The 25,002-nt window shown below is 49.3% G+C and overlaps 1 protein-coding gene across 3 annotated transcripts; it reads right to left on the reverse strand.

The window, feature by feature from the left end:
- Positions 1-8,684: 8,684 nt before the first annotated feature.
- GJC3 (gap junction protein gamma 3) lies at positions 8,685-18,674 on the reverse strand. 3 transcript variants are annotated; one of them, XM_062180843.1, is made up of 3 exons: positions 18,377-18,670; positions 13,667-13,810; positions 8,685-9,899 (listed from the first exon to the last, which is right to left on the reverse strand). In XM_062180843.1, the coding sequence occupies exon 3, from the start codon at positions 9,893-9,895 to the stop codon at positions 9,146-9,148; it is 750 nt and encodes a 249-aa protein (XP_062036827.1). In that variant the 5' UTR covers positions 9,896-9,899; positions 13,667-13,810; positions 18,377-18,670; the 3' UTR covers positions 8,685-9,145. The 3 variants fall into 3 exon arrangements, with proteins under 3 accessions (XP_062036827.1, XP_062036826.1, XP_062036828.1); XM_062180842.1 differs by lacking the exon at positions 13,667-13,810 and having other exon boundaries at positions 18,377-18,674; XM_062180844.1 differs by lacking the exons at positions 13,667-13,810; positions 18,377-18,670 and adding an exon at positions 10,746-10,839.
- Positions 18,675-25,002: the final 6,328 nt, after the last annotated feature.

Raw genomic sequence — 25,002 nt, forward strand, 5'->3', positions numbered from 1 at the left:
CGGCGCATCTCACTGATCCAAAGCCAGGAGCCAGGTGCTTCCACTGGTCTCCCGTGGGGTGCAGGGCCCAAGGACTTGGGCCATCCTCCACTGCCCTCCCGGGCCATAGCAGAGAGCTGGCCTGGAAGAGGGGCAACCGGGATAGAATCTGGCGCCCCAGATTTATTTATTTATTTGAAAGGCAGAGTTACAGAGAGGCAGAGGCAGAGAGAGAGAGAGAATGAATCTCCCATGATTCACTCCCTAAATGCCCACAACAGTTGGGGCTGGGCCAGGCTGAAGCCAGAGCCAGGAACTCAAATGCAGGTCTTCTGTATGAGTGGGCACGGACTAGACATCTAAGCCGTCATCTGCTTCCTCCTAGATGTGCTTTAGCAGGAAGCTGAAATTGGAAGCAGAGCTGGGACATGAACCCAGACCCTCCGATATGAGGGAGGCATCCTAACCAGCAACCGAACTGCTAGGCTGGAGCTGGGCCAAAAACATGAGCCTGAAATTCCACCTGGGTCTCCTCTATGGGTGCCAGGGGCCCACGTACGTGGACCATCATCTGTTGCTTTCCTAGGTGCATTAGCAGGATCAGAAATGGAGCAGTGGGGACTCAAATCTGCGCTCTCAAGTGGGATGCTGGTGTTGCAAGTGACAGCTTAACTGCTGTGCCACAACATGGGCTCTGAAATTCAGACTTCTTGAGTTACTTGGAATTTTTTTTTTTTTTTAAGATTTACTTGAAAGGCAGAATTACAAAAAGACAGAGAGAGCTTCCATTGACTGGTTTACTCTCCAGATGGCCACACCAGCCAGGGCTAGGCCACGGTGAAGCCAGGAGCCAGGAGCTTCATCCAGGTCTCCCATGTCGGTGATCCCCAACACTTGGGCCAACTTCTGCTACTTTTCCCAGGCCAATAGTAGGAAGCTGGATCGGAAGTGGAACAGCTGGGACAAGAACCAGTAAGCACATGGGATGTCAGCATCACAGGTGGTGGCTTTACCTGTTACACCACATTGCCAGCCCTAAAAATAGCTTTACTTTTAAAACTTCAGGGTCTATTAGAACTGACAAGAGGGGCTGGCGCTGTGGCATAGTGGGTAAGGCTGCCGCCTGCAATGCCGGCATCCCAAATGGGTGCTGGTTCGACTCCTGGCTGCTGCACTTCTGATCCAGCTCTCTGCTATGGCTTGAGAAAGCAGTGGAAGGTGGCCCAAGTGTTTGGGTCTCTGCACCAGTGTGGGAGACCTGGAGGAAGGTCCTGGCTCCTGCCTTCGGATCGGCACAGCCCCATTCGTTTCGGTCAACTGGGGAGTGAACCAGTGGATGGAAGACCTCTCTCTCTCTGCCTCCTTCTCTCTCTGTGTGACTGACTTTCAAATAAGTAAATGAATCTTTAAAAAAAATAAAAAAGAGAATTGGCTGGCGCCACGGCTCACTAGGCTAATCCTCCGCCTGCGGCGCCGGCACTCCGGGTTCTAGTCCCATTTGGGGCTCTAGTCCTGTCCCAGTTGCTTCTCTTCCAGTCTAGCTCTCTGTGGTGGCCCGGGAGTGCAGTGGACGATGGCTCAAGTGCTTGTGTCCTGCAACCGCATGGGAGACCAGGAAGAAGCACCTGGCTCCTGGCTTTGGATTGGCACAGCACGCCGGCCGTAGCAGCCATTTGGGGGGTGAACCAATGGAAGGAAGACCTTTCTCTCTCTCTTTCTCACTGTCTAACTCTACCTGTCAAAAAAAAAAAAAAAAACCTGACATGAAAGCATTACTCATTTTTAATGGGAAAAGTATCTGAGTATATGAGGATTCTATTCATTTTCATTAAAAATGAATGCACAGTGACACAAAGAAATCTATGTAGGTCGCAACATTTAGTGTCAACCCAAAGAACCCTGAAGCCATCACGGTGTGATCAAGTCAGTAAAAATGAGTCAAATCATATAGACACAGGAAAGTCGCTCATTTTAGAAAGACAGGGCCTGTTTAGCTCGAGTGTGTGTCTCAGGAGTGTGAATTAGCTCACACACACTTGGTCAACAGGGAATGGCATTAGAATCACGTCAAGTCCGGCTGCTTCACACAAAGGACTTCTCAGCGTGTTAACGTTTGGAGCACTAAGCAACAGGACCTGAGCACAAAGCACATCAACAAAGCAGAATTCAGAAAGCCACGGGCAGTCCAGTTCTGTACACATGCTCCTTCCTCCTGTTAACTCAGGTGACCACATGCTTTCTTTGGCAAAGACTTGCTGCGCAGGTGCCCCTAATCTTTCAGTATTTGCCTTTGTCTCCCTAATTCAGTGGACCCAACCTGTTCACACAGCCCTTGCTTTAAACTACACTCCTTTTTCCAGGTCAATTCTTGCCTAGTGTAGGATTCCTTTATTTATTGGGAATTCAATGTTTCACTAACTGTGAAACATTTGGGGTGTCAGTTTTCTTTCTTTAAGATTTATTTATCTGAAAGGCAGTTACAGAAAGATCTTCCATCTACTGGTTCACTCCCCAGATGGCCACAAGGGCCAGGGCTGGGCCAGGCCAAAGCCAGGAGTCAGGAACTTCTTCCAGATCTCCTATGTGGGTGCAGGGGCCCAAGCACTTGGACCATTTGTGCAGCTTTCCCAGGTGCATTAGCAGGGAGCTGGATTGGAAGTGGAACAGCCAGGTCTTGAATTGGCACCCACATGGGATGTTGGCATTGCAGGCGGCGGCTTTACCTGCTATACCACAATGCCAGCCCCCCCCCCCCCCTTAAAAGATTTATTTGAAAGGAAGACAATATATCTATATAGATAGATAGGTATAGATATAGATATCTCCCATCTGCTGGTTTATTCCCCAATTGGCCACAATTACTGGGGCTGACCCAGGCAGAAGCCAGGAGCCTGGAACACCATCTGGGACTCCCACATGGGTACAGGGGCCCAAGCACTTGGGCCATCTTCTGCTTCCCCATGCACATCAGCAGGATCAGAAGTGGAGCAGCTGAAACTATAACCAATGCTTATATGGGATGCTGGCACGGTGTCCTAAACCGCTGCACCACCTAGAATGTAAGAATTCTGGATTTTTGGGTTACAAAAGCACATAGTTTTGAGTAACCTCCCCTAAAGCCTTATAGTCTTGATTTTAAGCGGCACAGGGGCTTCCAAACAGATCACCAAGAAAATGGGTTTAGTAACTGCTCATAGGAAAAAGACTCTCCTCAAAGAAAAACCCACAGACAGAAAAGGAAAACCCTCTCCTTCAGTTCCTCAGCAGAGATTCCACACACGGAGACAACTCTGGCTCTCGGGATCCTCAGAACGTTTTCTAGGCAGGCCTTGGAAGGCTCGGTGGGTGGACTGGGAATGTCAGACCAGCGATGCTGCCTAGGGCATTCCGTAAGTGTTTCTAACAAGCACACGTCACCATGCCTGCTTCCAGATAAACACGCTGCGGGACGGATGGATACACGCGAGGGCGGGTGGATGGTGTCCCATCCGCATTTGGGAGGACACACCCTGCCCCCGTCACCTCCCGGAATAGCTCCTTCTCTCCCTTTCCCCCACACTGCTCACTGCGGGGCGGGGAGCGCTGTAATGGGGTGGGGAGACCACTGCTTCTGCAATAGGAAAAACAGCTCAGTCCCCACTCGCTAGTACTACCTGCTGCACACAGGGGTGTAACACCCACACACATTAACCCGTCATTTCTGTTAAATCGGCACATGACCCCCCCTTTGAAAACGGAGCCTGAGGATCAGAGCAGACAGCTCTCATTCTGCCAAGCTCCGTCTTCCGTAGAGAGGCACGGATCTGGGGAGACGCGGGGTCGGCATGGATTCTGCAGCCAAGGCTGGCTCCAAGGATGTTTGCAAAGCAGCCTCGCGGCCGGCTGGAGGCACCAGGGCAGGGCGCGACCAAAAATCTGGGTGCAGGAGGAGAGACGTGACCCCGCCGGAGCGCAGAGGCCGACACGCGCACGCACCCCAGCAGCCAGCAAGCCCGGGGAAACCGCCCCTGACCCTCCCAGGCTGCCGTCTGCGCCGACACACAAAGGCCGGAAGTGCTGCCGCGGCTCCGTCAACCCCCGCTGCAGTGTTCCCTCTAGGACCCCGGAGGCCCGCATCTCGGTGGTTCCCTGGACTCCCTCTAGGACCCCGGAGGCCCGCATCTCGGTGGTTCCCTGGACTCCCTCTAGGACCCCGGAGGCCCGCATCTCGGTGGTTCCATGGACTCCCTCTAGGACCCCGGAAGCCCGCATCTCGGTGGTTCCCTGGACTCAGAGACCCCTCCCCGCCTCCCGGCGCGTGAACCCTACAAAGAATCAGCTCGCTTGCGGAAGAGGAACGCCCCTTAAACTATATCCTGATGTACATTTCCGCTGAGGGGTCGGAACAAGGCGGATTATCCCGCTGGCTGCCCCCAGAGGACAAAGAAACCGTGGCCCAGGGGCGGGAGCCCGGGCCTCCAGGCCCCTGCCTGGTCCGCCGACCCGGCTGCCTGTCACGAGGAAGGAACACCAGCACAATTAAAGCTCATGCTTTCAGGGAGGCAGAACACAGTTCCAAGCAGAGAAGGACGGGTGTGCAGTGCGCTCGTTATTAGGCTGGCTACTACAAAACGTACCAGGTGCTGGGTGTGAAGACATTGGAAGCCTGTGCAGTGTCGGTGGGAGTGTCAAAGCCTCTGTGGGAAACAAGGTGGCGTGCCCTAAAAAAAAAAAAAAAGTTACCGCATGACCCCATAATGCTACCTTGGGGTGCAAAGAACCGAAGGCAGGACTTGCAGTGTTCGCACAGCCATGCTCATAGCAGCATCTTTCACAACGGCCAAGGAGCGGAAGCGATGTGCTCATTGACCAATGGATAAGCACACCAGGAATTTTTTTGAGAATTATTTGTCTATTTGGAGAGCAGAATTACAGAGGGAGACGGGAGGGATCTTTCATCTGCCAGATCACTCTCTAAATGCCTGCAGCAGCTGGGGCTGGGCCAGGCTGAAGCTAGGAGCCAGGAACTCCATCTGGGTCTCCTCCATGGGTGGCCTGGCCACCATCCATTGCTCTGCCAGGTGCATTAGCAGGGAGCTGGGTTGAAAGTGGAGCAGCCAGGACTCAAACTCACGCGGGATACTGATGTTGCAGGCAGCAGTTTAACCCGCTGCACCACAGTGGCGGCCCCAGGAAGGAAATTTTGACATGTTATAACATAGATGAACCTTGATTACAGTGTGCTAAGTCAAATTAGCCAGTCGCGAAAGGGCGCATACTGTTAAGATTTCACTTGTGTATGTATCTAGAGTAGTCAAATTCAGAGACGGAAAGAATGGTGGTTACCAGAGGCTGGAGGGAGAGGGAATGAGGAGTCATTGTCTAAGGGGTACAGAGTTTTAGTTTTGCAAGGATAGGAGAGTTCAGGAAATGGATGACAAAGATTGCCTAACAACGTGAATGTGCTTAATGCAACTGAGCTGTACAATTAAAAGTGGTTACTATGTTAACTTTTATGTTTTGTGCATTTTATCATTGAAAAAGAACCTGGGGGCCGACGCTGTGGCAAAGTGGGTAAAATTGCTGCCTGCAGTGCTGGCATCCCATATGGGCACAGGTTTGAGTCCCAGTTGCTCCACTTTTGATCCAGTTCTCTGCTATGGCCTGGGAAAGCAGTGGAGGATGGCCCAAGTCCTTGGGCCTCAGCACCCACGTGGGAGACCCGGAGGAAGCTCCTGGCTCCTGGTTTCCTATCAGCTCAGCTCCAGCTGTTGCACCCAGTTGGGGAGTGAACCAGTGGATGGAAGACCTCTCTCTCTCTCTCTCTCTCTCTGCCTCTCCTCTACAGAGAGGAGAGCTCTTACTTTCAAATAAATAAATAAATAAATGTTAAAAGGAAAAAGAACCTGGAGAAGACACAATCCTGTATGAAAAGCACTAGAGGTATGCTACAAAAATAGAGATTTCTGAAACAGGATTGGTACTAGAATAAGGAAACTTGTAAATATTTGTGGGTAATGTTAACTGATATTTCACAACTGGGTGTGGCAGTACTGCCATGACTATTAGGATGGTCAAGGGATTGGGATAAAAACTCCTGAGACAGGAGTTGAGAATGATGCCCCCAGAAAGCACCTGTGCCATTGGGCCCTGGATCGGTGGAGGGGCTGCAGAATGGGGTTTCCTATTCAGGGTTTAACAAATATTAGAAACGCTTCTGAACACATCTTATTTTGGCAAACACTGTGCACTATTCAGGAAAAATACATGAAAATCCTCCATAGACTTCAGCATGAAATGGAGTAGGTGGCCACACTAGGCATATGCAATAATTGTGACGGTGGGTCTGGCATTGTGGCATAATGGGTTAAGTCGCCACCTGCGATGCTGACAATCTCACACGGGCACTGGTTCAAGTCCCAGGTGCCCTACTTCCAATCCATCTAATGTGTGTGGGAAGCAGTGGAGGATGGCCCAAGAGCTTGGGCCCCTGCACCTATTGGGGAGACCTGGATGAAGCTCCTGTTTCCTGGCTTCGCCTGACCCAACCCCAGCTGTTGCAGCCATTTGGAAGATTCTCTCTCTCTCTCTCTCTCTCTTTCTCTCTCTCTCTTTGAATCCCTCTCTCTGTCTCTGTAACTGTCTTTAAAATAAATAAAATAAATCTTAAAAATAAAAAAAATTGTGACTATAACCCCTATTAACTGAGTCTGCCTGCATGACCTCACCCAAGTATATTCATTTATACCCTGTTCATTGTTCTGTATGGAAAGAGGTTGGTCAAAGGGTACAAAGCTCCAATTAGAATGAATAAATTCTGGAGATCTATTGTACTGTGTAATTATAGTGCATAGCAATGTACTGTGTACTTGAAAATGAGAGTAGGTCTTCAATTTTCTCCCTAAAGGTTGTTAGTCACTGGGAGAATCCATTAGCCAGATACATGGTGCCCTCTAGGGGCAGTAACATGAAATTGCAATGGAGCCTGCACCCTAAGGCAGAAACACTTCCTAATCCTGAACGCAGCTGTTCTATTCCATTAACCCAAGAAGGAAATCTAGCATTGACCTGCAAAATGCGTTTTAAGATCTTGCACGGAAATATTATGTTTTCAGGGGTCCAAAGAAACCACTGCTCCTGGAGCAGATGCTGTGAGGCAGCCCGATAGGAATGCTCCTAGGCAGACAGATGTTTGAGCCCAATATTAAGAGGCATATGATGACTGATACATACAAAACGGACAAAGTTAAGCTTGACAAGGGAGTCCAGGTGAAGCTGGCCTAAGAGACACTCCTCGTTGTTGCTCAAATGTGGCTGAAAGGGTTATTGACACTGAATCCTGGTTGTCAAATACTGCTCCCCAACTCTGCCAGCCTCCACCCCCTGACAAGGGGCCAGATCAACAGCAAGGTCAGATCCAACCTGGCAACAAAGGACAAACAGAACCTAGCTACAGGATGAGTGATCAGCGATGTGCTCAAAAAAAAAAAAAAAAAAAAAAGGATCTGGACCACAAGGTGGAGTTACTGGTGTTAACCCTAAACAAAAACTGATCAAGCTGAAAGATTATAAAGGAGGGGGTGTTATGCATGATTGCCTGATAGTAACTCTCAAAGGACTAGGACCGTGAGTAATAACTCAAACTCTGGAAAAAATAAAATGACTGGTGGTGTACATTTCCTGCGCGGTGAGTCCCTGCAGCAATATACCAGATTCTCTCCTCCAGAGCTGCTGGTGTTCAGCCATGTGCCAGCCTGGATTCTGTCCTTCCCCGTTGTTCTGACTCTGACATCACAGGGACATGGTCAGCCTGGTTCCCCAGGTTCAACTCCAACCCTGTCCAGATAATTCACTTTGTAATGCAATAATTCACATTTGATACGGATATTCGAAGAACACACTTTTTTTAAAATTTTATTTATTTATTTATTTTTTGACAGGCAGAGTGGATAGTGAGAGAGAGAGAGAGAGAGAGACAGAGAGAAAGGTCTTCCTTTTTTGCCGTTGGTTCACCCTCCAATGGCCGCCGCGACTGGCGCATTGCGCTGATCTGAAGCCAGGAGCCAGGTGCTTCTCCTGGTCTCCCATGCGGGTGCAGGGCCCAAGCACTTGGGCCATCCTCCACTGCACTCCCTGGCCACAGCAGAGAGCTGCCCTGGAAGAGGGGCAACCGGGATAGAATCCGGCACCCCAACCGGGACTAGAACCCGGTGTGCCGGCACCGCAAGGCGGAGGATTAGCCTGTTAAGCCATGGCGCCGGCCTTACACTTTGTTTTTTGAGAGTCATGAAGGGAGGTGCTGTGGAGGGGTGAGGAGGGACTTAACTTTCTCCAAAGTCTTTTGCAACCTCTTTATCCCTATCACAGTGATCAATGCTTTCCAAGCAGAGGGGAAATGATTGATTAAGCAAAGCACAGACCTGCAGATGGGAGCGTGTCTTCTTACTGCGGTTCAGTTAAATCTCCAGAACCCAGCTGTACATTTGCTTTTAGAGGGCCGCAGCGTTGAATCTCATAGGCACGTTGTCCACGCTGCACAGTGTAACTGCGTCCCTACTGGAAGGTGGCCTCCCTGTGCCCGCACGTGAGTCCTGTGACTCCCCGTGTGTCTGGAGGGCAGACCTGGCTCCACATTTTCTTTTTTCCTTCCTACCCTTTGTCGTGACACCCTTGATAGTCATAGTCGGGGATTGATTGGAAACAAGAAACAGAACCCAGCTGAGGAGGCAAAAGCAAATAGGAGTTTATTTAATATACACCTTGGATCTTATCCAGGAAAGCAAAGGAATCCTTAGGGGTGTGGGTCCAGAAATTGGAAAGTTGTCAATGGCCAAGACATGCCAAACCACCATCACAGCCCTACTCCCTGTGGCCCTCCACCCCCAGCCTGCGTGATCGCTTCTATCTGATTTCTCGTTTACTGAATTCAGTTTTCTCTGCCAGCTGCACCAGGCATTTCCTCCACTTATCTGTGGTGGAAAATGTTTGCCGAGCACATGCAGATTTCTCCTCTTCTCTGTTCACACCCCTGGCAGAGACTGTAGCTCTTGCTAACTCCAAATGCAGATTCCCAAGGGAGAGATTGCTTTGGCACATCCACTTGGCCATGCCCACTGGCTGGGGAGGTCAGGAGATGCCACCCCTATTCACTTGGTCTGAAGCACCGAAGCTGGCCAGGCAAAGTCGATCATGGTGTCTCCTGGAGTTTCCTTACGCTGTCCAAGGGGAGAGCATGACTAGGGGAAGAGGACACACCCAGGAAGTTCCTCAGGCGATCACACCGTCTCCCCAGACCCAGAAGCACAAGCTCCAGAAGCGTAAAGAAGAGACAGAGCCCACTGACCCCAAACATGGCCTTTAGGAAGATGGTCTTCTCAGAGGGGCGGGAATGGAGGCACTCTACCTGATGGGGGCATGGGTCTGTTTTACATTGAGATAATCTGGGCACCTGGAACCCATATAGATGGTACTGAACCCCCAGGGTCACCCCCTCAAGGATGAGTCGTGCACCCAGCTGTGCCACATAGGCCCAGAGCAGCCTCGAGCTTCCAGCCCCTAAGGCATCTCTACTGCTGTCCCTTTGGTAGATCAAGGTCTCTTCCTCCTTCTTCACCTTTCCTGGTTCTTCCCAATGCCAGATCACTTGATACAGGACGAAAACCATGTAGAGGGCGCTGGGTACAGCCACTAAAATGACTTGGAAGGCCCAGAAGCGTAGAGGAGAAATGGGATGTAAGGTATTATAGCAGGTGGACTTGCAGCCTGGCATCAGCGTGTTACACTCGAATTCACTGTACTCGTCACTGAAGACTCCAGGCCCACTGGCAGCCAGCAGCGCCAGGCGAAATCCCAGGAGCACAGGCAGCAGGAGGCGCCCCACGGCCGTGGAATGTCGGCTCTCCTCAGCCAGCAGCTGCCTCAGAAACCGGCCGCGCATCTTCCTATGGAGCAATGACAAAAGAATATCACAAATGGTTTTATTTTTTAAAGATTGGTTTATTTAGTTGACAGGCACAGTGTCATAGAGAGAGGGGGAGACTGAGAGAGAAAGGGATCTTCCCACTGTTGGTTCACTCTCCAAATGGCTGAGGTTGAGCCAGGCTGAAGCCAGGAGCCAGGAACCCCATCTGAGTCTCCCACATAGGTGGCGGGAGCTCAAATAATTGGGACATCACCCACTGGTTCCCAGGTGCATTAGCAGGGAGATAAATTGGAAACAGAGTAGCTGAGATTCGAACTGGTGCTTCCATATGGGGTGCAGGCGTCCAATGCAGGAGCCAGCTGCACCACATCGCTCACCCCAAGTGTTTGATTTTAAACTTCAGGTAGATTCCTGAAATTCCCATGATTATTTTGTTCACTTATCAGCAACCCTATTTCTCCCTTTTGTACACCGTGGGGTATCTACAGCGGCCGATGAAGAAATGAGAAGTTGATTTATCCCTAGGTTGAGGCACCTTGCGTTAATCTAGCACCCTGCAGATCACCTCCCTTTAGGGGCTACCAACAAGAACAGGTGCTAGAAGTCAGCTACCTTGCTGTTTGATAATCCCTGGGCCTTGTCAGATCGGACCCTATTCAAAGAGAAATCGAGAGGGAAAAATACGATTCCTTTTAAACGTCACCATGCCAATAAAGACAGCAGTCACTGGCATGGGGTCTCAGAGAAAACGTCTCTCTGAAAAAATATTTTTGTAGCAAAAAAAAAAAAAAAAAAAAAGATGAGAAACTTGGGAGACATATACTTAAGTGCTTTTAAAATACTGTAGGATATTTCCTCTACTTACACAAATAAGAACCATAAAGGGATTCAGGCTCAGGTGCTGGAAGGTAAGAACAGGTGCTTCTGGTGCAATTAAAAAAAGAAAACAGCGAGGATAGCTGGAAGGCAAGAGCTGACGTTAAATCCATGGAGAAGAGAGGAAAGAGCTGAGAGAACACAGAAGAAAGTAAAATAATACATTAAGTGGACTGAAAGACAAAATTGGGAAACTGTCAAACAACAGAGCAGGAGTCAACATACCTGAAAACAGCCCAAACTGACATAATCAATGAGGCATTGGCTGCTTCCTAATTTGAAAGTAAAAGCAGACTCAGATTTTAAGACAGTGAGAGAAGGATGTTTTTATCCTTGCAAAGCTACTCCATAAACCACAACAAGGACAAAGAGACAGAAACACAAGCAAGCTCAATTTTGAAAATTAAACTTGAAGTGGAACCGACATTGTGGCACAGTGGGTTAAGCCACTGCTTGTGACGTGAGCATCCCATAACAGAGCATTGGTTTGACTCCGTGCTGCCGCACTTCTCATCCAGCTCCCTGCTAAAGCACCTGGGAAAGCAGCAGAGAATGGCCCAGGTACTTGGGCCCCTGCCACCCACATGGGAGACCTGGATGGAGCTCCAGGCTCCTGGTTTCAGCCCAGCCCAGCCCTGGCTGTCGCAGCCATCTGAGGGGTGAACTAGCGAATAGAAGATGTCTTTCTCTCTCTGCTTCTCCTTTTCTCTCTGTCACTCTGCCTTTCAAAAAAAAATATTAAAAAAATTAAACTTGAAGAGACCTGTAACTCTGAGATATAAATATCTCAATATAGAAAGATGGACAAAGCCAGCGCCGTGGCTCACTAGGCTAATCCTCCGCCTTGCGGCGCCGGCACACCGGGTTCTAGTCCCGGTCGGGGCACCGATCCTGTCCCGGTTGCCCCTCTTCCAGTCCAGCTCTCTGCTGTGGCCAGGGAGTGCAGTGGAGGATGGCCCAAGTGCTTGGGCCCTGCACCCCATGGGAGACCAGGAGAAGCACCCGGCTCCTGCCATCGGAACAGCGCAGTGCGCCGGCCGCAGCGCGCCTACCGCGGCAGCCATTGGAGGGTGAACCAATGGCAAAAAGGAAGACCTTTCTCTCTGTCTCCCTCTACTGTCCACTTTGCCTGTCAAAAATTAAAAAAAAAAAAAAGAAAGATGGACAAACACAGTAGGTCTTTTGTGTGCCTGTGAATCTGCATGGACAGCTTCAATCGACCACAGATGGCAGATACTCGGTAAGAGACTTGCATCTGCAGAACATGTGCAGTTTCCCTATTATTCCCTGAACAATACAACAACATTTCCGCAACATTTACTTGGAATCAGGTATTATAAGTCATCCAGGGATGACGGAAAGTACAGAGGAGGATGTGGACTGGCTCTATGCCAATACCATGCCATTCCTCAGATTTTGGTGCCCATGGGAGATCCCGGAACCAGTGCCTACAGATACCGAGGATGACAGTAGATGGACAGGTGAGGAGTGAACAGCAAAGCAAAGGGAAGGCAGCCCTCTGTGGGGAGACAGCTCTATTTGGTACCCAAGAAAGTCAAGGAAATCATCTTGCAAGGAGAACAAGAGTTGGAGAATGCAAAATATAAGCAGGTTGGAGGACAGATCTAGGAGGCTTAACACCTAACCAAGGAGTCTGACAGTTTGCCATAAATCTTGTTTTGAAAGTAGTGTGTCCCCAGCGAACCCCATGAACACAGGAGGGAGCCAGCTGGGCTCGAGGGCTGACTCATCCCCACATCCCTCCAGAGCAACCAAATCCGGTCTAACTCTAAGATATTTTTCTCGCCCAGCCCCTCCCTTGGCCCCAGCTCTTGCCAAGAAGCCTGGCTTTCCCAATCATGTTTACTGCACATTTCCAGGAAAGCCTAACAAAGGGGAGTCACGCTCTCTTCATGTGTAAGGAAACTAAGCAGCTTCCAGGCACTCTGACTCCTGCCCCTTCTTGTAAGGAGGGTGCTGTGCCCACCCTGGGCCCTCAGCTAGATTCTTCCAAATCTGCTGGGGTTCCCTCAGAACTGAGTTCAGAGGCACCCAGAGCTCCCTGCACAGCCTTGGGTATCTGGAGGGGAGGAAGTGCAGGAAATCAGATGAGCTGAGTCCCAGGCAATACTCTGGACTGAGTTTTTTTTGCCTTTAGTTCTGAGCTCCTTCCCCTGTTCTTTAGCCACAAGCCTTGGTGGCTCATGAGGCCTCAGAGTAAGTGCTGACCTGGACCTCAAAGCTCCAGGCTACCGAGGGTGTGCTCTCGGCATGGATGCAGATTGAGCATTGCTTCCCCTGCACATCTCTCTCCTACCCTGTCCAGGGACTGCAGCACCATTCACCAAGGCCCCCTGCTGGGCCCAAGCACACCCAGATTCTGAGCTCTGGCTCCACAATTCCAGCCACTTGTCCAGGATTTCACCTTACGGGTAATCCTGAGACCACATACTCCCTGGTTGACATGTGGGCATGGGTGTAAGCAGACAAGAAGGCGATAATCTTGCCAAAGAGCCATGCAGAAAACTGCTGGTCAAGCAAGATTTAGAGGCTCTGATCCTGGATTTTGAAGGGATCCCTTCAGGATGGGGAATGGCAAAATCAGGACCCTGTGGATCACACCAGCCTTGGGATGGCATTGAGGGTACTCACAGAGCAATGGCTCTGGGGATAAATTTTAAAAAATACACCAATGTTTAAAAATTGTAGTATGGCTTCTCTGAAGGTATCCCTTATGTCTCTTGTCCCAACAGAGCACAGGGCAAGATTGAGAAGCCACGAGGGAGGCAGAGGGTGAGAAAGAATGGTCCCCAAGGTGGTGATGGAGTGCTATGAGAGCCTGTCCCAGTGCCCCTCCTGGCCTGTCCATCTGGGCCACCTCCCCTGTCTGTGACCTTCTTGTGTTCTTACCTGGAGGCCTGAGCAAGGCTTCCGTCAACAGGCAGAGGTGCAGAGAGAAAGCAGTTCCCACGCTGGAGCTGCCAGGATCCTCACTCTTTCCCTGGCCCGGCCTTCTGCTTTCACTCACGCCCTTCTCTTCCTCCTTTTGTCAAACTTAGTCAGGAAAAAAAAAAAAAAAAAAGGGAGAGAGAGAGAGAGAGAGAGAGAGAGAGAGAGAGAGAGAGAGGCAGCTCTGGTATTGAAGAAAGCAGCAGGGCCATGGTTTCCTGAGCGAGAGGCAGGCTGCAGAATCATTCCTGGAACCAGCATGGGTGGAGGAGGGTGCAGGAAGTTAACAGCTGGGAGGGGCGCACTGCTGTGGCTCTGAGCTTCATAGTGTGGGCTAGCGTTAGGGCCCCAGGCAGCTTGAAGGGACGTCGGCCCCCAAAACTTTCCAGCCTTCATGGTTGCATCTCAGAGTTTCCTTTCTCACCTCTGGGTCTCAATTTTCATCTGCTGCTGTCCTCCTTCATTTCTTAGCAAAGCGACTAGAAAAAATGGTCCCATTGGTGGTCTCCAATTTTTACTTTATCATCTCTTCCGGAGCCACTGCAAGCTGACACCCTTGGGTTCTCCGATTCTTGTTGTCCCTGTATCCATCCATACATTCAACCCTTACAAAGCCTGGGTAGAGAGCAAGCCTGGCTGGAAGGTGCCTTGCAGATCTCAAGAGAAGACAGATAGACTCAGGGCCAAAGGTGGGTTACACTGGCTGCGAAACACTGATCTGCTTCATATGGGACACCAAAGCCTGATCAACCTTGAAAATGTCCATTTGCTCATCACTATTTGGTTTCTTTTAAAACTGAAGTGGTTGGGTTTCTTTTTTTCTCTACAATTTCCTAAATATTTGCCACTGATATATTGGAAATCTACTGATTTTTCATGTTCATCTACCATTCACATTTCTGAGTACTCTTGATTATTTTAGTGAATTGGCTATTGGTTTCCTTGAGTTTTCTAAGTAGGGAAGACATATTCTCAAAATGCTAATAAATATTAAATTCACTACTTTGCAAAAAAAAGATTTGAAAGGCAGAGTGAACAAGAGTGAGAGCGAGGACGATAGAGACAGAGAGATCTTTCATCCACTGGTTTACTGCCCAGATGCCTGAAACAGCTGGGTTTTTCATGTGAGCAACAGGGATCCAAGTACTTGAGCCATTATCGGCTACCTCCCCAGGTGCATCAGCAGAATGCTGGATGGGCAGTGGGGGAGCCAGGACTGGCACTCTGAAGTGGGATACTGGAGTTCTAAGCAGCAGCTTAACCCACTGCACCACAATGCTCACCCCAATTTCACTGCTTTAAAAAAAACATTTTACCGGCCGGCGCCGTGGCTCACTAGGCTCATCCTCCGCCTGCGGCGCCGGCACACCGGGTTCTAGTCCCGGTTGGGGCGCCGGATTCTGTCCCAGTTGCTCCTCTTCCAGTCCAGCTCTCTGCTGTGGCCCAGGAGTGCAGTGGAGGATGGCCCAAGTCCTTGGGCCCTGCACCCCATGGGAGACCAGGAGAAGCACCTGGCTCCTGGCTTTGGATTGGTGGAGCGCGCCAGCCGCAATGCACTGGCCGTAGCGGCCACTTCGTGGGTGAACCAACGGAAAAAGGAAGACCTTTCTCTCTGTCTGTCTCTCTTTTGCTATCTAACTCTGCCTGTCAAAAAAATTTAAAAAAAATTTACTTTCTCATTGTCTCTTGTCTCAGTGATTGAGCTAGAATATGCTGTCTCACTCTAAAGTATTATCATTGCTTTTTTCTTTTTTTTCTCAGATTACATTTGTATTTTTATGTGTAAAAGACATTCTTTGTTGCCTCCCCCAAAATAATTTTGCTCCTTAATCTGTGCAAAAAACAAAACAACAAAACAAACAAAAACTCTCTGATTTTGACAAGAACTGACAGAGAACCCTTGATCTCAACGTCACAGGGGCTCAGCCTGTGGGATGTGCATGGAACCTAACTTTGGCCGGTGAGATGCAAACAGAGGTTGGCTGGGAGCCATGCCATCCTGCGGAGGTTTCCTTCCATGACGAGAGGTAGGAATCCTGGGAGGAAGGTCATTTGGCTGTTATTCCACAGCCCCGGCTTCCAGGCTTTAACACAGTTTTTGAGGACAGGATCCTGATGCTTGCAGCACTTATTCTCATGACCAGTGGGAGATAGCGAAAAATCATAGAGAAGCTGGGTCCACAGCTGGTTAGCCTGTGCCTGAGAACAAGCCCTCTCACGTTGTAAGCCATCTTTGGTCAAGGATGCCCCTCCTTGTAGCCGAGAAGCACTCACAAGTGATGCATTTTGCTAAGGGAGCATTTTTTTGTGACTTGTTTACTGTGATTGTCTACCTGAAGTAGGCACTGGGAGTTAAAGTCCAAAGCCAAACATGAGACCAGAGCCAGAAGTATCGAGCCACTATCTCAGAATGCAACAACAAAATCATGGCAATGGGGAGTCCAGTACCAGGCTGTGGTTTGTGTATTCATCCAGTGTGATATGCAGGATGGGTCCCTTCCGAGATTCGGTGAAGCAGCAAGTCCCCATATCCATTTTCTGTTGCTATTACAAAATACCTGAGGCTGAGGCATCTTTTAATAAATAAAAGAGGTTTATTTATTTATTTTTTTGGACGGGCAGAGTTAGACAGTGAGAGAGAGAGAGAAAGGTCTTCCTTCCGTTGGTTCACTCCCAAATGGCCGCTACGGCCGCTGCGCTGCGCTGATCTGAAGCCAGGAGCCAGGTGCTTTCTCCTGGTCTCCCATGCGGGTGCAAGGCCCAAGGACCTGGGCCATCCTCCACTGCCTTCCCGGGCCACAGCAGAGAGCTGGACTGGAAGAGGAGCAACTGGGACAGAATCTGGCGCCCCATCTGGGACTAGAAGCTGGGTGCCGGCACTGCAGGTGGAGGATTAGCCTAGTGAGCCTTGGTGCCGGCCAAAAGAGGTTTATTTAACTCACAGCTTTGGAGGCTGAAAGTCAGGCAGCCCCATTGATTCGACTCCTGTTGAGGGTCTCATGGTGGGTGGCCTCACAATGGCGGGAGGCACGTAGGAGAGACCGCATGGCAAGACAGGGAGCCAGAGAGCGGGGAACAGCCAGGGAACTGGTTGTTTCTATAGCAACCCACTCTAGCAGGAATAGCTGGGGTCCCATGAGGACTATGTTAATCCCTTCAAGAGGTGATGCTCCCGGTGACTAGCCACCTTCTACTGTGTTCTGCATCTTAAAGCTTCCATGATCTCTCACGTCACCACACTGGGGACCAAATTCCAGTACATGAAAACTTGGGGGACTCATATGCAAACCATGTCACTCCATTTCCAAACGTGGGGCTCCCCATGGGAAATGCTCACCTACTTGCATCTGTAATTCAAAAGAGGGTTGAGTATCCACCATTGCCTTCTGTCCCACTACCCACCTAGGATACGAAAGCCAGAGAGAGAGAGAGAATGTTCCATCTGCTGGTTCATTCTTCAGATGGCTGCAATGGCCAGGACTGGGCCTGGGCCAGTCTGAACCCAGGAGCCAGGAGCTTCATCCGGGTCTCTTATGTGGCTGGCAGGAAGAAGCTCCTGGCTCTTGGCTTCAGATTGGCCCAGCTCCGACCGTTGTGACCATTTGGGGAGTGAACCAGAGAATGGGTGACCTTTCTTTCTCCCTCTCCCATGTGGGCCATCTTTTGCTGCTTCTCCCAGGCCATTAGCAAGGAGCTGAATTGGAAGTGGAGCAGCCTGGACACAAACTGGTGGTGCCCATGTGGCATCTCAGCTTCAAAGGGGATGGCTTTACCCATTGTGCCACAACGCTGGCCCCAATCATATTATTTCTTGCAACTTTCCATTTCTAGCCAGCGCCGTGGCTCAACAGGCTAATCTTCCGCCTAGTGGTGCCGGCACACCGGGTTCTAGTCCCAGTCGGGGTGCCGGATTCTGTCCCAGTTGCCCCTCTTCCAGGCCAGCTCTCTGCTGTGGCCCGGGAGTGCAGTGGAGGATGGCCCAAGTGCTTGGGCCCTGCACCCACATGGGAGACCAGGATAAGCACCTGGCTCCTGCCTTTGGATCAGCACGGTGTGCCGGCCACAGCGCACCAGCTGCAGCGGCCATTGGAGGGTGAACCAATGGTAAAGGAAGACCTTTCTCTCTGTCTCTCTCTCTCACTGTCCACTCTGCCTGTCAAAAATTAAATAAATAAATAAATAAAACTTTCCATTTCCCATATCTTTTTTTTAGATTTATTTATTTATTTATTTTTATTTGTTTTTGACAGGCAGAGTGGACAGTGAGAGAGAGAGACAGAGAGAAAGGTCTTCCTTGGCCGTTGATTCACCCTCCAATGGCTGTCGCGGCCGGCGCACTGCAGTCGGTGCAAAGGCAGGAGCCAGGTGCTTCTCCTGGTCTCCCATGGGGTGCAGGGCCCAAGCACTTGGGCCATCCTCCACTGCCTTCCTGGGCCACAGCAGAGAGCTGGCCTGGAAGAGGGGCAACTGGGACAGAATCCGGCGCCCCGACTGGAACTAGAACCTGGTGTGCCGGTGCCGGAAGGCGGAGGATTAGCCTATTGAGCCACGGCGCCGGCCTTAGTTCCCATATTTCTAAGGATAAAGTATGAACTATTTAGCTAACCTCCTAAGGCCTCTGGAGTTGGAACCTAGTCTCAATTTGTCCTCTTACCTCTTTGCTCTACTTACCCTGATCGTGGGTCCTGGCCTCCCTGGAAGGTGTCAGTGCTTATCCGCCCCAGCTCCCTCTGCCTAACTCTTACTGCTCCTCTTTCTTGATGCCAGACCATGTGAGCTGTCTTTGCTCTGTGCATTCATAGATTCCCGTGTTCCCTCTGGCAAGTGATTTATCATATTTTATAGCATTTTATGGCAACTGGCTCTTTCTTTGGTTGTTTCCCTTCTGGTAGATTTTCGGCCTCCTGGACTCATTCTGCTCTGTCTCCTGGAAAATTTCTCTCTTTGTGAGAGTGTCAGCCTGCCAGTCGTGGCCTGAGAACATGATGCAAACAAGGCTGATCGATCAATCAGTCTCACTCCCTGGACTTTGCCTCTTGAGCCTCGTGACTCTTTGGGATACAAACAAACATGGTTGGAGCTGCCTTATCTGATTGGTATTGTGGTGATGAGGTGGCTGAGTGCCTGTGGCAGCTGGATGCCTGCTGTAGCTCTGGTGTCTCCTCCGTCTGAGCTGAGTTCTTCAGATGTTCCTTTCAGTCTGTGTGCTACTCAAAAATTTTATCAACAAGGTCCTTTATGGGGTGGGGAGGCTGGGACTAAGGGAGCCACCTAGTATCTGTTGCTGATCATCAAAGAATGGTACTGGATACAGCTCTGCAATGTATGTGAGGCAAAGACAGGGACTGTGTCTGTCTTATCATCACCTCCTTAGCCTCGTGCCTCACACATGGTTACATTTGAAGTAACAAGGAAGTATAGTAGATAGAAAATAGAAAATGAATTGAGACCAATCAATTCAACTATGTCAGTAATAATCACAATTCATTAATATAGGATAGTTTACAATACTAAAATACAAACACCAGGATTTGTTTCTTCATTCCTTGGGATCCTTAAGAAAGCACGCTGTCACCCTACAAGTGACTTATGACTTTGCAATGTGTAACAAAAGCATTAGCCCAGAGCAGAGAAGCTTCTTAGGTAGTGGAGCAGGAGCTTGCAATCTGCAGGCACTGTTGTGGGCTGAATTGTGTCTCTCTAGACATGCTCCTCAATTAATTTTTTAAAGATTTTATTTATTTATTTGAGAGAGAGAGTTACAGACAGTGAGAGGGAGAGACAGAGAGAAAGGTCTTCCACCCATTGGTTCACTCCCCAAATCAGCTGTGCTGATCCGAAGCCAGGAGCCAGGTGCTTCTTCCTGGTCTTCCACGTGGGTGCAGGGGCCCAAACACTTGGGCCATCTTCTACTGGTTTTCCAGGCCATAGCAGAGAGCTGGATCGGAGAGGAGCAGCCAGGACTAGAACCAGTGCCCATATGGGATGCTGGTGCCGCAGGTGGAGGATTAACCTACTGCGCCATGGTGCTGGCCCCCATGCTCCTAAATTAATATGTTGAAGTCCTACCCCCTGTACCTTGAAATATGACTTTGGATACAGGACTTTTAGACAGGTGATCCAGCTAAAATGAAGACTCATGTCCCTCTAAGAAGAGGAAATTTGGACACTGGGGCATGCATGCAGGGGGATGGCCATATGGAGCAGCAGCAAGGTGGCAGCCATCTTCACCTTTGTAGCACCTTGATCTTGGACTTCCAGCCTTCAGAACTGGGAGAAAATAAGTTTCTGTGGTTTAAGCCACCCAGTCTGTGGTATTTTGCTCTGGTAGCCCACGTCAGCTATAACAGATCAGTTACGGGAATGCACATGGACCTGTTACCAATAGCATCTGCTCTAGGGGGTCCTGTCACTTATCAGAGTCTCAAGAAGGCTGATGGTCCCACAGTTTAAGAGTTACAACTTAGGGGCTGGCGCTGTGGTGTAGTAGGCTAAACCTCCGCCTGTGGTGCAAGCATCCCATGTGGGTGCTTGTTCGTGTCCCGACTGCTTCTCTTCCAATCCAGCTCTCTGCTGTGGCCTGGGAAATCAGCAGAAGATGGCCCAAGTCCTTGGGCCCCTGCGCCCACATGGGAGACCTGAAAGAAGCTCCTGGCTCCTAGCTTCAGATTGACCCAGCTCCGACCATTCTGACCATTTGGGGAATCAACCAGAGGATGGATGACCTTTCTCTCTTCCTCTCTCTGTCTGTAACTCTGCCTCTCAAATAAATAAATAAATAAATAAATAAATAAACAAACTCTTTATAAAAAGAGTCACAGCTTAGAGATTTAAACTCGTGGCGTAGATAGAGAAGAAGAGTGAGTGACAGAGCATGTCCATAATCACAGCTTCTGAGGCTTCCCACTCTGACCCATTTTCCCAGCAGGAAGAGAATCTACTAGAGGTGGTTGTATTAGCTTTCATTACTACAACAAATTACCTTAGGTAGCTTAACTATACAGCAGAGAGGTGTATTTTGGCTCACAGATCCAGAGGTTCACAGTCTCAGATTGGGAAGTCCCCACCCATTGTTTCGGCCGTTGGTCATGGTGCTGTTGCTGTCAAGAGTCCCAGGGTGGCACAGAACATCACATGGGAAGAGACGGGAAGTATCTGTGCCTCTGTCTACATCTACTTCTACGTCTGCATCTGCACCTGTCTGTCAGGGTGGGGAATGTTTTTCTGCCAAGGGCCATTTGGATATTTATAATATTCACAGGCCAGACAAAATTATCAACTTGCAGATTAGCCTATAGATTTATTGTATTTTGAGTCCCACCTGTGGTTGCCTTGGCAGGGCCAGACCAAATGATTTCATGGACCTTATATAGTCCATAGACCGGATATTCCCAGCCCTTGGTGCTATGTCTGATGTCTATGCCTCTTTTTTTTTTTAAATTAATTAATTAATTAATTTATTTATTTGATAGGCAGAGTGGACAGTAGAGGGAGACAGAGAGAAAGGTCTTCTCTTTTGCCGTTGGTTCACCCTCCAATGGCCGCCGCGGTAGGCGCGCTGCGGCCGGCGCACCGCGCTGTTCCGATGGCAGGAACCAGGCGCTTCTCCTGGTCTCCCATGGGGTGCAGGGCCCAAGAACCTGGGCCATCCTCCACTGCACTCCCTGGCCACAGCAGAGAGCTGGCCTGGAAGAGGGGCAACCGGGACAGGATCGGTGCCCTGACCGGGACTAGAACCCAGTGTGCCGGCGCCGCAAGGCGGAGGATTAGCCTGTTAAGCCACGGTGCCGGCCTATATGCCTCTTTTTTTAGAAAAAATTTTATTTTATTTTATTTATTTGAAAGACAAAGTAACAGAGAGAGGTAGAGAGAGAGAGAGAAAGGTCTTCCATCCACTGGTTCACTCCCCAGATGGCCACAATGGCTGGAGCTGTGCCAATCTGAAGCCAGGAGCCAGGAGCTTCTTCTGGGTCTCCTACATGGGTACAGGAGCCCAAGGACTTGGGCCGTCTTCTACTACTATCCAAGGTCATAGCAGAGAGCTGGATCGGAAGTGGAGCAGCTGGGACTAGAACCGGCTCCCATATGGGATGCTGGTGCTTCAGCCCAGGGCGTTAACCCACTGAGTCACAGCGCCGGCCCCATCTGTGCCACTTACAAAACCGCCGAGATTTAATAATGCAAGCTTTATCCTAATGACCTCATCCAATTTAATCCAAGCCAATCATCACCTCCCAAAGGCCCTACTTCCAAATGCCATGGTTGAATTTAATTCTCACCTTCTTAGTACCGTTAACATATGACTTTGGGGCTCAAAGTCTTTCGTGAATTTAGGAGGACAAACCAAATTCAAACCATAGCAATGATACATGGGGCAGAGGGTGGTCTGCACCCATTCAAGAGCTGCAACATGAATATATGAGTGAAGTGGGCACATAATTGCAAAAAGGAAAATCAGAGGGACTCTGCATATCTAATGCTGGTAATATGGTAAGTTATGTACATCAAAGTTAGGATGAACTTCATCTCTACACCTGAAGAGAGAAAGAGGAAGTGAAATGAAATATAACAGGTTGATAAAAGGCAGGGCAGCATGCTCACGGGAAGAGGCACCCGGTGAGGATGTCTGGAGATTTTCTGTGCCAGCCACAGGTAGCAGGAGCTATCTCCCAGGGAGGCTTCAGGGAAAGGTTCTGTTGGACCTCTTTGGTTTGTGCCACCTGGGGTTACTTCTTGTATTTTCCAGGTCTTAATTTTAAGAATGATCTGTAGCACTTATTAACCTTTCAGCTAGAAAGCATTTTCACTTCTTGGAGGTGGAGGTAGGAAAGGGCAGGGCTTGTCAACATGCGTGGGGCATGTGGGCCAAAGCCACTCAGCTCACTAGGGGAGAATACAGGTTCCCTCTAGCCCTGGGCTAGTCCAGGGCTCCTTGAATAGACCCTCTGCATGAGTGCAAATCTCTCATTGGAGAGAACATGGGTGGCAATGTAGGAGTTGGGATGAGAGGGAGCGGTGCCCATTGTGGAACATTCTTGCTCTAGGGGCTGCTAATCCAGTCCTCTTCTCTGGTTCTAGCCTGAGTAAGGCATTGAGTATTTCCGTGGAATACCAACAGTAAAATCGCCAAGGCTGAAAAGTGGTGCCATCAGCACCACTCAGCAATGCTACTATCACAGTCATGTCTGCTTGGGAAGGAGGGACTTTCTGTGCCTAATTTCTCCTCGAACACTCTAATCCATTTTACTCTAATTTCTGGTTATTATTCTAATCATTCCTCTGTGTTGTCCAAAAGCCTTTGAATGTTGTATTTGGAATAAAGATCAAACTCCCTAGTATGTCATTTAAAACTCTCCCCGGTTTGACTCCAAGTCACCTTTGTGAGTTTAAGCATCATTGTGTGGGATGATCTATTTCTGGTTCATCTCTCTGTCATATGAACGTAAGAGACATTCGGCAAACATTGGTCAAATGAGCAGATGGATGATGGATGGATGCACTGAACTCTGAAGACCAATAAAAAACTCTCAGTTGTGACTCAGGAACTGATAAAGTTGATTTCTGTGTCTTTCTTATCCTTTTTTTCATCCCTCCCTGTCTTTTAACTTTTCTTTCCCCTTCTTTTCCACAGGAAGAAACAAAAAAGACCACGAGTGGGAGGGTGGTCTAGGGTTTCTGCATAGGAAAACCTGATACACTTAGGTAGTATGAATTTTGGCTTCATGCAAATGCTGTGTCTTCCTTGAAATCTTTCAGGCTATGTCCATCTGAAAGAAACTCAGTGTGGAAAGGGTATGTGTTGGAGCTGATGGTCAGGGGACTGGTCACGGAAAGAGGTGAGATTTGAGCTGGACCAGCTGGCGTTGTTTCCATCAGTATAATCAGTAAATCCAGTAATTGTACTTGCTTTCTTCTTTGGGTGAGCCTGTACCTGGCAGGGGGTCTGCCTGCCCTGCCCTTAAAGGAGGTTGAAAGGGCATGGCGCACCATGCTTCCCAGGAAGGACCTCACAATCTGACTGCTGTCACATTTCTCCAACCCCCACACCCACCAATCAGGTAAACTCCTCCTGGGTGTGGCCCAGGCCCGCCTGGAAAGCTACCCTAATTACGTGACCTTCAAGCTGATTGGAGCAGCATAGTGGCACCAATATCGGTTCTATCCTATAGAATTAGTGTTGCCCTGAATTAGCTACGCCCCCCTGCCTGCCCTTTAAAAGGTGGTCATTAATAAAGCAGACATGTTCACCGAGACTTGTCTCCAGTGCTTCTTGTCGAAGAAAACCGTCGCCCCACCATGCCGGCAGTGCACAGGCCCTGCGGGATGAGCCTGCATTCTTCTAGTGAGTTTCTAGTGCCTATGAAAGTGTCGAGTATACAATATACACTCAATACTGAATTCTTGGATGAATCAATAAATACATGAGCAAAGGTACTAGAAAACAGTAAGGTCTACTTGGCTAGAACACTGAGTGGGAAATAGGGTTGAAAAAACAGAACTGAGCTAAATTGAGGAGGACCTTCATAGGAAAGCTATGTAAGTCTAATACAGGTTGGTGTCTTCTGCCTAATTTGGTGTGTCCCGTCCCCGCAGTTCACCTGGTGAACTCTCTCTGAGGAGTACTAAGGTAGTACTAGGAGACTGAAGGATTATTAAAGGGACCTCCTCAATTTGCACTTAAAGTTGGTGGTACTTCACTGAGTGAGCAGGAGGCGACCATGGAGGGACCCACATTTGGTTCTCTGGACTCTCTTTCCCTCCCTGGTGTGCCCTGTTGATGCCTAAGATCCAGCCCCACTCCCAGGTCATCTACATATGTCAGGTCTGTGTGACTTTATCCTCTCAGCCATCTCACACCCAGTGGTTAAGAACAATCTGTCAGTCTCTTCTTGGCAAGCTATCTTAATCTACTACACCTGCTTTGAAGTCTGATTCCTTCCAGGAAGTTTATTGCAGGTTTCTGGGTCTCTCTGTCCTTCTCTCTTCCCCAACACTTGTCCAGGACTTGGATATATTGATGTTTCCTCCCTCTTGTCCACCCTCATCTGTTCCTCCTGTCATAGATGGAGCCAAATCTCACATTTTACCTTCTAATCTGGCTTAGTCCTTGACCTGTTTATGTGGACTTTGACTACCACATTGACTCAAAAAGGTTATCCTGTTTCCTTTTGTTTGCTCAAGGTGTCATCATATTTTAAAATATCAATTGTTATACTTTCCCATCTTGACTATTTGGATTTTCTTTCCTGTGGTCTTCTACTGTTTAGATAAAACATATTTTGCCCAGAAAAGGGGAA

This window comes from Lepus europaeus, chromosome 21 (genome assembly GCF_033115175.1).
Source record: "Lepus europaeus isolate LE1 chromosome 21, mLepTim1.pri, whole genome shotgun sequence".
Lineage (NCBI taxonomy): Eukaryota > Metazoa > Chordata > Mammalia > Lagomorpha > Leporidae > Lepus > Lepus europaeus.

Bases quoted from the DNA above. Each gene is read 5' to 3' on its own strand.
- GJC3 (XM_062180842.1), bottom strand. From the start codon at position 18,501: ATGCACAGAGCAAAGACAGCTCACATGGTCTGGCATCAAGAAAGAGGA. The intron at 9,900-18,376 runs GTAAGTAGAGCA...ATTGCTCCATAG, and splicing joins GGCCAGGACCCACGATCAGG to GAAGATGCGCGGCCGGTTTC.